The following is a 12,099-nucleotide window of genomic DNA, read 5'->3' as shown; positions in this document are numbered from 1 at the left end:
TACACACCATGGTATTCCGGGCCTTTTTACAATGGGTAATTAAAAATATTATTAATACCATTTGTAACAATAAAAACTATCATATTTCAGGGGCCTGGCCAATATGAGTACGTCTCTAGCTAGGTCAGTTTTCATAATGGGCTCTTACAATTTTGTCCTTCCAGGTTAAGAGTTATATATCAAAACATTATCTTTCCGTTCAGAACATCTTTAAAGTTATTAACATTTAAATATTTTAATGAATGGATCATATTTTTAACTTCACCACCTATAAAATCCTGATACACGGCAAATAATATTGAAAGTAAACTACACCCATTTAAATCCTGCAAATATTTTCTTGTACCATTTTGTTTTCACAGATAGAAATCAATCTTCAACAGTTTCCCTTTTGATGATAAGATATACACGGCCTTGGAAATTCGATGGGAAAAATATTTCCTCCTTCGTTCTCCTTCTCTGTATTCTTTAAACGTATACTTATTCCTAAGCCAATCTCTCTCTCTTTCTCCCTCCCTCCCTCCCTCCCTCTCCCTATGAATCAGAGAGTACATTTTATGTTATATTCATCCATAATATTATTTCAGTAAATACTCATTCTCCAGGTATCTACCTAATGTGTTTGATGTTTTCAGAAAATGTCATTATAACATTAAATACGTAAGACAAACTAAAGCACAGTAAAATGTATTTAGAGATTTGATTGAAGAATTTGTGACTAGTCCCTACCATTCTCACCTCGGTGGAAAAAGGGAAATTTGTAAAAAGCATCTATCTAATCTGTAGCTTTGGGTATTCCTTCTAAAACCTTGTAGACAATTTAATTTTGCAAATTTTTCTTTTTACATATGTTCCCTTAACTTTAAAAAATACTTTCTGACAATCAAATCACAATGATTTGGGAATTTTAATAGCATTGCCTATAACACTCAAACATGAAATAATATGACCCCCCCAGAAAATATTAATAAAATCAATGAGCAACCAACCCAGTATCCATTGTGCATTCTTGCCAATTAATTACAACATCAAAAATAAAACAAAATATAAGAAATAAAATACTCATACTTACACATGGGCAGGGCTTGACAGCATCACTTGGAAAAAATCCAACCTCTCCAGATGATAAATTTCTACCCTAAATTAGAAAAAAAAAATGCCAATGCTGAGAACAAACATACCACAAATGATAATACCATAGCACTGTGTACATAGTGTTGTTACTCGGAATCCTCAGAATTATTTACACTTTGTACCCAGCCCTAAGCACTAATTAACTACAGCTCAGGAAAGGCAGCAGAAGCAGAAGCAGAGAGGTTTTAAAATTGTTAAACTTTACGCATGGTTTCAGACCACGGTTATAAAATAAGAATTCAAGTTTGACTTTCCAAGCTACCAATTTCACTGATTTTACACTCTCTTAATCCTATATAGAGATAATAGCAATATTCTGTCCATTTTACATTCATTAATACAAGTAGATATATTGGCTTGTGCAGGTTCATAATTAATTATGAATTCGATTTACATGGTTACTATTGGTGTTGCTAACATAACTCATGACATTGCTCCATCAAGAAACATTTCAAGATATGTGGAAATGGAAAACAGCATGGTATGATGTTTTAGGTGACTTTCAGATTTAGAAGAAAGAAATCAGATACTCATTAAGTTAAGATGTTGGAGGAAAATATTTTAGCTCAAAATGGCATTGTAAATGAGAATATGGAAGAAATTAACAGAATAAGGAAAACCTAAGCACAAAATGGGCAAAAAAAACCTTAAGAATTTATTCTTAGATACCCTTAGTCAAATTCCTCTTTGAAAAAGTCTCATGGCACTAACCCTAAAATTGTTTCCTTTTTCCATAAACTATACTCAAAATACACTACAATAATCAGAATGTGTAATTAAAAATTCTTATTAGATTACTTCTCCTTGTCCAGAACTTGGGCTTATTTTTATTTGCTATTTAACAATTGCTTCTCAGTACCTCAGATGAGTAATAGCATGATTGGATGTTACAGCTCTATTATTTTTTAAGAAGAAAAGTAACAAATAATTATCAGAAAACATCTCCCTCTTAAAGCAATATCCCTTTGTGCTCATACAGCTTAACTATAATTGTGTAGAGAACATATAAAGTGGTAATCCAGAGGTTTTTTTTTTAAATGAGGAGGAGTGTAAAGGGAAGAAAAAGGGGAAGAGGGGAAAAGAGAAGTGGAAAAAAGGGAGAAGAAGTGCAGTAGAAAAGGGGAAGGGTCAGATGCACTGCAAAGTGAGAGAAAAGAGAATAGGAGGGTGGAGGTTAGGACAGAGAGAGAGAGACCAACTCAATAACCAAACAAAGAGACGATATTAATTTTGGCAAGGTTCTAAAACTGCACTGCCCTTGAACATCAGGAAAAAGGTAAGTGACCATGTAAAATATTCATTCATTCATTCAACAAATATAGTATTTAACATTAACTTGGTTAGACACTGAAGAAAATGTAAAAATTCATAAAAGTAATTCCTGTTGTTCCCTATATTTTCAGAGTAAAGATATGTAAAGACATAATTATAACACTAGATAGAAAGGGCTAACTATTATTTGAGAGGGACAGAGAGGCTATGGAAATTAGAAAGATGGATTAACTTTTGGGGGGTTGACTGAAAGCTACATGAAGAGCTACATGAAACACATGAATATAAAATGTGTAGGGTTTAAATAAATAAAGATAAAAAATGGAGAACATCCTAAAAACAAAATATGACATGAGAAAAGCATAGGGGTAGGAGATTACAGGATGTGGATACGAAATGCCAATAATTCCTTTCAAATAGAGTCTAATGATGGCTAACACTAATTGAACACTTACTGTACGCTGGACACTGCTCTGAGCATTTCATTTAGTCCTTACGGTGATCCTTTGTGGTAGGTCTAACTACTATCACTATTATATAAGTGAGGAAAATAACACACAGAGAAATTAAATGATTTGCCCACCATCACAAAACAAGCAAGTGACAGAACAAGAGTTCAAATTCAGACATTCTACTTCAGCGCTGCACTGCTTCTCCATACAGTCAACACTCATAAAGGAAAACGGGGAAATAAGGCTAAAAGATAGCAAGGAACCAGTTTGACTATGATATCTGCACTGATCACTGGTGATGTGATTTCAGCAAAGGGGCTACATATTTTAAAAGAATTAAACTGACATCAATGTGCAGCTGACTTATGGAAAGGCATGACCTTGTAGGTGGACTATCATTAGAAAACTGGGATGGTAAGGAAACAGGGACTGAAGGAAGGGAAACAGGTGCTAGAGACATTACTTAATTACAGTGTTTGGGACTTGCCTGTGGAAGAGATATAGGGAGAGAAGTCTATAAGACTGAAGGAAAAGTCAAGGATAGAAGTGATCCTTTAATCCATCCAAACAGATAACACAGATTTAGATGGCAATCATAGAGATGGGAAACTCGAAATCATTCGAGCAAGATTGTCATAGAAGACAATATAGAGAGAAAATGATAGAAAACAGAATTTACAGAAATTAGTGTAAGTAGAAGGTAGGACAGACCAGTAGGAATGAGAAGAATTGAAGAGTAAAGAGTGATGACAGCACAGTAACCATAAGGTTAGAATGAAATGTGTCTTTCATTCAAATGTATTTACTGAGTTCTTCATGGTGCTTTATTTTAAGCATGACACTAAGATACAAATAAGTGCAATATGTGGAGACTAAACAACTAGCCAGACCCTTATATATAAATGCACTGCAATGTTACCCAAGTACAAAAAATAAGGGTGTGAACCATATACTGATGGAAGCTCAGAAGAGAAAAGGGTGATTTCCAGTCAAGATGATGGTGTAGGTAAACGCAGTGCTTACCTCTTCTTAAGACCACATCAAAATTACAACTAAACTACAGAACAATCATCATTGAGAATTGCCTGAATTCTAGCTGAACCAAACTCCTATAACTAAGGACATATAGAAGAAGCCACCTTGAGACAGGTAGGAGGTGCAGAGACTCAATATGGGCTTGTCCCCCCACCTGCAGGTGAGTATTAAAAATCAGGAGGGATATCTGAGCTGCAGAGGTCCCCTCCAGAGAAGGGAAGAGTCTCAGTCCCACACCTGGATCCCCAGACCAGGGTTCCAGTGCAATGGAGAGAATTCCCCATAACTCTTTCTGTTAAAACCTGTGGAGACTGTGGCTGGGTGAGACGGAGGGTGGCTGGAATCCCAGGCATTTCTCTTAAAGGGACTACCCATGGACATACTCACTGACAAAATCAATCACTCTGAGCTACAGTGCTGGGGTAGCAGCCTGAGGATGGGGCGGTGCCCTGGGGACATACAAGGAGGAACTGAGTTGTCTGGCTTTGGGGTAAGAGCAGCTTCCTTCCAGAAAGAGAAGCTGGCAGAAGCCACTATTTCTTTGTTGAGCCTCCCCCTTTCCTAGTATGCAGACACGGGCACCTATGGTGTCTGAGTCTCCATCAACCTGGATACCACCATTCATTAGCCCCACCCTGGTGATTCTCTAAGACCAAGCCCCACCCAACTTTCAGGCACACCCAAGCCACTTCCAGTGGCTTTTCCATACAATTGGCCTTTCTTGGCTCATGCTGTGGACTTTCCTAAAATTTCTCAAGGGTTCACAAACCCAAAACAAGCATCACTTGGCATGCCGGGTACCTCTTGCTGAGCAGCCCCAAGCCCGACATTAGTGGCAGCCAGCCTCGGTTCACAGCTTGGTCTCTTGATGCACCTCCAAGCTCATCACAGATGGTAACTATTTGTGGATTGCATTGTGGCTCATGCCAGGTGGCCCCAGGCAGGGCACAGACTGCAGTTGAACTTGGCCTGCAGTGGGTTCCCTCCCAGGAGGCCCTGGGATCAGCACACCAGGTGTCCGCTTCACATTGAATCAGGCACCATATAGCTGCTTCCAAGAACAACACAACCAAAGGGCATATTGAGCACACACCAGAGACATGCTAAAATGAATCCTGCTCCATAAAGTCAGCCCCAGCACAACAACTTCTCCATTGTAGTCATGGGTAGTCCTCACAACCAATCAGTCTGAGGGTCGATCCTTCCCATTGATGTGCAAACAGCAACCAAGGCTCAGCTACAACAGGAGGACACACACAACCCACACAAGGGAAACACCTGGAGCACCTGGCTCTGGTGATCAGGGAGATTGTGCCACGGAGCCCCACAGGACACCTACTACATAAGGTCACTCTAGTAAGACCAGACCAGAAGGCATAGCAGATAGATGGGAGGGGAGTTGGGGGGCAGGGTGGAAAAGGCGAAGGGATTAGAAGTATAAATTGGTAGTTACAAAATAGTCAAAGGGATGTAAAGTACAGCATAACAAATACAGTCAGTAATATGGTAATAACTGTGTAGTGCCAGGTGGGTATTAGACTAGACTAGTCATTTAAAGTATATAAATGTCTAACCACTAGGCTGTACACCTAGTGTTTTAATAGAAATATAATTATATTAACATAATATATAAATGAATATTTATATATTACATAATATATAAATGAATACAAAATAATTAATATACAATAATATTGAATGTCAACTGTAATTGAAAAAATTTTAAAGTAGGGGAATAAGAGGTTCAAATTTCCAGATATAAAACAAGTCATGAGGATGTATGTACAGCATAGGGAAGATAGTCAATAATATTGTGATAGTGTGGTATATACTGTCAGGTGGTTGCTAGACTTATCATGGTGATGATTTCCTGAGGTATATAAATGTTGAATAACTATAGTGTACACGTGAAACTGATATAATATTATGTTAGCTCTAGTTTAATAAAAAATCTTTTGAAAAAAAGAAAAAGGTGAATTTTCTTTTTTTTTCAGAACGTAGGCATATTTATTATTTTGTTCTTTTATCTTGAACATGCATAATTTTGTAAAATAGATTTTTACAAATCTTGTCTGCTTGCTTACTTTTATTTATTATTTTTTTATTAGTTTCACGTGAACAAAATAATGTAATAGTTAGACATTTTTACACCCCTCAAAAAGTGATAACCCCCCTTCCCCAATCTATTACCCCTCTGACATTGTATATAGCTGTATTGTTTTAAAAAAGTAAAATAAGACCTCTGAGAACGGTATTACTAAAGGAAGTAAGTCTATTTTGCAGGGGAAAGGCCTAAGAGAGAGCTTTATAATGGCCTTTCAAAACTCTATTTGAAGATGTATCAACAAATTGACAAATTACAGCTGTTGTAAGAATGGTGAACTGTCAATTCCCATTCTTCATCAGACAAGAACAAAAGGTCTTAATCTATGGAATACAGAGTTTTGAAGCAGTGATATGTTAGCCATGTTAGCCAATGTAATAACATTGTGACAGTGCATGTTAGCCAATGTAATAACACCTATTTTCTCTGAACAAAATTGACACAGTGACCCTCATATAGATTGATACTTTTACTGTCTTCCTTCGCTAAAACTCAGTTCACACATTATCTCCTCTGTTATCTCTTCTATGAAACCTTCCTCAAGATTGAGCTCCAGATTTAATCTTACCACATTCTCCCCCTGCACCTTCACATACTTGGAATTATTATTTTCTATGGTCTTTCTCCAAGAATTCTTTGAAACCCAGGACAACATCTTAGTCATTTTTTTTTTATAACAGAATGCTGATGCAATAGTAAGCACTTAATAAATGCTTGTGATTTGAGGTATTTTTCAATCTGATAGTCCTACGTCAATGAGTAGCATGACTTTAACTTCCTTTCCATTGAAAAGAATAAAATATATCACACGTTGTTTTTAAAAACAAGAACTGAGAAGCATTAAACTGCCTGTTTCTATATGAAAATATTCTTCTAGTCACACTGCTTGCCATATCCTTGACATTTTATATAAGGAGTGTGTGTTGGAGAATCCAATGCACAAAACAGAGAAAGGGGTTTGAGCACACAAAGAATGGAAGACCAGGAGACACTTTTAATGAATTTTATAATTTCTGAAGCTATAAGGACTAGTCAATCTTTTCTTATCTTTCTTCCTTTGTAGAGCCAAGGGTTCCACCTGAAAGACATGAATGGGAACTAGAACCGTCCTAGACAGCAGAGGAGGGGGCCATGGCTGTAATAAGGAATGTCCTATAACTAGGATCTTTTGAGAGAAAGGGGGTAGGGATTAATAACTATGCCATGATATAAGGTGTAAATTGGGACTGTTTTGAGTAAGCCAGGACACATAGTTACTGTACAGAAAACCATTTTGTGCTTTCTAAAGGCATTTCAAGACACTATCAGAGGTCTCTCAGGAGGGGGAAATTTCCGCTAAGGAGACAACCAAGGTCATTCTGAATTGCTTTTTCCTTAATGAAATACCCTAGCAGTTGCGGTTATGTTTCCTTAATGGTCACAGATATTCCTTAGATAACAAAGAGGTGAGAGATAATTTAACATAGCTTAACAGTGAATAAAGTTACATTTCCTCACTAATTCCTGTATGATGTCAGTTTTTGCTATGGGAGATAATGTGTGTTGTATTCAATGATTTTCTACTGATTAAGTGAATAGCCATCCTACAACATTTGGAAGATTAAAAAACAAAGTAGTGTGTAGGAGGGGTGTCTTTGGTTCCCGAGTGGATGTGTGTGGGATAATTCATTGATAATTCATTAATACTAATGGGTGGAGCAGCTGTCAATCCCCTATGCCTGGATGGAAATGCAGATTGTAGCTATGAAATAAACCATTTTCAAAGCCAATGATTCTGTGCACTTTATGTTTTGATCTATGAAATTTTTACTAACCTTGATGAGAGACATGTAGCTGAATTTCCTTCTTCTTTATATTCCTGTGTGGGCATTTTATTCTGGGTCAGATAATCAACTTGTTATTCCTTTTATGCCTATTACAAATGCCAGAGATAGGGAGTCTTCTTTTAGTTTTCCTCCTGTCTGATATTTGTTCTTGTAAGTCCCTTAGCAACTTCAAGGTCAACTTGAAAACATTCCTCTTTCACAGTTACGTGTCATCTGATGTACAATGCTATCTTTATATGCATTTATTCTGCAGGGCATTCTCTATATTATGTGATGGGACTTTTGTAAATCTAACCGTACATTTTGGGTCATTCTTATGAAAGTATTTTCTTTGGAAAGAATGTGAGCAACTAGGTTATGGGCTGTATGTGGTAAAAAAGATGCACCTTCATAACTGTCATTAAATAAATTGGAGCTGGCACAAAGCAAAATAATATTAAATTATAATTCATAAAATAATGCCATTTTTCCATGAAAAGCAAATTGCTTCCTATATAAAATTATTGACAACTTTGTCTGAAATTCCCAAACATTATAAATATAAATGCATACTCACTTATTTCTAACTGATGTTAGGTTATAACTATTTTTAATTTTTCTTCCACAAGAATCCACGGTGAATCATAATGAATTAAAAATATTTTAAGTATGCTGGTAAAAAATGATATCTACAATCTACTTGTATAGAAAAAAATATATATTAATGTATGCTAGGACAGTGGAACAAAAATTGTGTTTTTAAACCCATAGACAAGGATGGCTTAAAATGACAGAGGATATCCTACCAAAATCTTAATCACAAATTGCTTGGCTTCTAACTTTGTAAAAAGGAGACAGAATTGCTTTAAGAAAAATACAGTGTCTTTTTTCCCTGTGGCTCATTTATCCCCGTAATACCACCTGGATTGGAGCTTTAATGCACTCTTGGAATGGCACTGAACAATTTGAAACAGATGTGGAAAGCTGAATGCTAAAAGGGACAGATTAATGGTTATTTATGAAAGACTGGAAATTCTCCCAAGTTACAGTGCCCTAAACTCTTTCAACGTATGCATGATGGTGCTATGGAGGTTACTAAGCAATTTATCACACACACGGGTAATGGCCAGAGCAACTGTTACCTTGCCGTCACTCTCAAATAGTCAGAAATACACGGCCTGAGCGTGTGGGGGCAGAAGACATACAGGGTGACCATGAATTATGGGAATAGAGGCAAATATACAGATTAGTTTACTGACTGGATGGATGGATGGATGGATGGATGGATGGATGGATGGACAGACAGCTTGTAGCAAGCAGCACTATTTTTGGAATTATTCTGACAGATTTTGTGAATGTATGCAATAGAACCAAAGGACTGGAAAAAGAGAGAAGAGCAGGACACAGATCCTGTCTGCAATTAGTCTTTGGTAAGGAGTAATCTGTGATCATAGCTGCAGCCATATTGTAACCATTGTCATTAGTTAGTTATCAGTGATAGTTCTTAGAAAACACACACTGGCAGGATCTCACAGTAGGGATGTGTCATCAGAAGAGTTCATTCTATTCCCAACCCATTTTTTTTTTTTTACACAAAACTGAGCAACCTTAGGCAAGTCTCAGTGGTAAAACATGGACAATGACAAGATCTGTCACACATGCCTCACCAGGGCAGCAAGGATCAAAGACTTACCATGTGTGAAGGCACTTGGTAAATGCTAAAAATACCTATTTTCTATTTTCCCCTCAATATTGCTTTTTAAATTATTCTCAATTGACTTTTTTCACTTCTAAATTTTCATTTTTTAAGTCGTCCTATTCATATGTTATTAAAATAGAAATTATTAGTCCTGTCTATAATCCCACCATCCTCCTTATATTAGGCAAATTTGCTAAGCCACAAGTACACTCTCATATAACTTTCACCTGAACAGGAAATACTACATTCCAGATAGTCCAATTCTTTATCTCAAAAGTCCTAATGCTTTCTTGCAAATCCGCACATTCTTTCATCATAATTGCTTCTTATATAATAAGGAAGATACGCATTTTTCCACCAGTGAACACCTTGACAATTTGCCAAGCACAGTTGCATATGGTTATAGTGAATGGTCATTACAATGAATGCCAAAATATTAGTGCACACACACAGAAGAACAAAACCATAAGGCATGAGCTTTTATCATTCCTTAGTCAAAAGAGAATAGGATTTTTAACTTTTATCCAATGCATGAACAGTAAACACTCATAAGGCTTTTCAAACAGCTGTATAAAATTCATAGTTCTGATATAGTTCATTTGTAGTTAAGTGGCTGCCATAGGCCTAGAATTCTGAATACCTCTAAAAAAAACTTGCATCTGGGACTAGAACCTTTGAAATTAATCTTCAAGTTTTAAGGGTTTATAATTACATCAAAATACAGAGGGTGCCAAAACAATGCATACACATTTTAAGAAAGGAAACAACTACTAAAATTGTAATACTCAATATATACTGATAACAAAAGACGAATACAAGTCACGTTTGACTTCTGCAAACACAACAGATACTCATAGTGGTTACCATCAGTGTCCAGACACTTCTGATTACGGCAAACTACTGCTTGAGCAACGTTGACCAAAGTGTCCACTTGTATACACTTTTTTGGCACACCCGGTAAATGACAAAGGCCTCAATTATATATCCAATGCACACAAAATTGTTGACTATCTCTCTGAAGTTTTGGCAGACTCAAGTGTCAAAAACTCTAAAAAATTTAAAAGTTGTGAAAAATACACTAAACCCACTAAAAAGCCATAAGCTGTATTGCTACACTTACTAGATGTGAGATGAATATAATAGCAGCATGAGACTTTGCAGAACTTTTATCTTGTTATCCAAAAAAACATTATTCTGTTAGGTTCCTGGATTTCCTCAGCCTGGAAGGGAAACCTCAAAGTCTCACTGGGTGAGATATTGCACATGATGCCATCCTAAACCACAATCTTATAACTGTGTTTTTCTAGTGAAGTAAACAAGAGAATACCGTTGATGAAAGAAAAAAGAAAATTCAGCAAGCAAAAACCCGTCTGCATGTAGGTAATCCAAATCTCAAGTGGTTACTCAACACAAAATCTGGAAGGAAGAACCAGGTTCTACTACATCTTGGAAGAAATCCTATTTGGGGAGAGGCCATATAACCCAAAAAACAAACCAGGCTTAACGAAGGTCCAAAATATAGAAATTTGTTTTTCTAATCCTGGCAAACAACTAATGAATATTTTCCGATCCTTGGTGATTTTAATCATAAGTAATCACAGAGGAACTAGTTTAAGGAATAGCACCATACACAGTAAATGTTCATGGCAATACTGGGCATTGTAAAAGAATTTACTTTTCTACTAAGAACAGAACCAGTGCTTTAATGAAAAGTGTATATTGACTTCCTAATATGTATGGAGCACCATGTTAGGTAGTAGGGGATTAAAAATGAATAAACATGGCTACTATCATTAAGGATTTCATTCAGATAATGTCATTTCCTTAATTAGCTTTTGCTTTACTTATTTTCATAGATTTTTACAAAGTTTTGGATCAAAAAAAAAAAAGCCTATGAGGTAATAATTTGATATGGATAGAGAGTTGGGAGCCTGGTATTCTATTCCTGGCCTTTCGATCTTGAGTAAGTCATGTAACCTTTCTTGGCTTCAATATTCTCATCTGTGAAATGACAGTTTAACCTAAGGATTCCTGAGGTTTGTTTTACCACCAAATCTCTTTACTTATATGAGCACTTTACCCAGGTCCCCACAGTTCTCCAGTCAAGGTACTGTTACCAAGAAGTATTTGATCCACAAATTCTTAATTAGGGATATTATGTGTAAGTAATTTAATCTGGTTGCAATTATTTATAGAAGATAAGGACATTCCAGGTCCTTAATGACTTTCATTTTAACTCAGTGTGAAGTCCTCTATTTTCCAGGATACATAGGATTGACTTGTTAGGAATTGCATTCATTCATTCATTCATTCATTCATTTATTCTTCAGGAATTCAAATTACTGTGAATAATTGAAATCAATAGATGTTATAATTTGATCAATTATTTGGCCCAAAGCCTTAAGGGCATGTGCATATGCCATTGAAACCACTTGTGGGATCAAATCGATAGTCATGTCTGATGCAATTGCCGATTGCTAGCCCACTGAAGGCATTCTGTGATTGACAAAAACTTTGAATCATTATAGAACATAGCTGGTGTGGTGATAAAATGATAGAAGAAAAAGGACCACAACAAAATTCTTCAAAACTTTCCCC

General features: G+C 36.3%; 1 protein-coding gene across 2 annotated transcripts in view; it reads right to left on the bottom strand.

The window, feature by feature from the left end:
• Positions 1-12,099, bottom strand: part of VAV3 (vav guanine nucleotide exchange factor 3) — a 339,163-nt gene that overhangs the window by 30,542 nt on the left and 296,522 nt on the right. For both annotated transcript variants that reach the window (XM_081025193.1, XM_081025192.1), the window contains exon 21: positions 1,073-1,138. In XM_081025193.1, coding sequence (XP_080881319.1) covers positions 1,073-1,138 — 66 coding nt within the window. The remainder of the gene's footprint in view (positions 1-1,072; positions 1,139-12,099) is intronic.

This window comes from Rhinolophus hipposideros (assembly GCF_964194185.1).
Source record: "Rhinolophus hipposideros genome assembly, chromosome: 19".
Taxonomy (NCBI): Eukaryota; Metazoa; Chordata; class Mammalia; order Chiroptera; family Rhinolophidae; genus Rhinolophus; species Rhinolophus hipposideros.
This window is presented reverse-complemented; position numbering and strand designations above follow the sequence as displayed.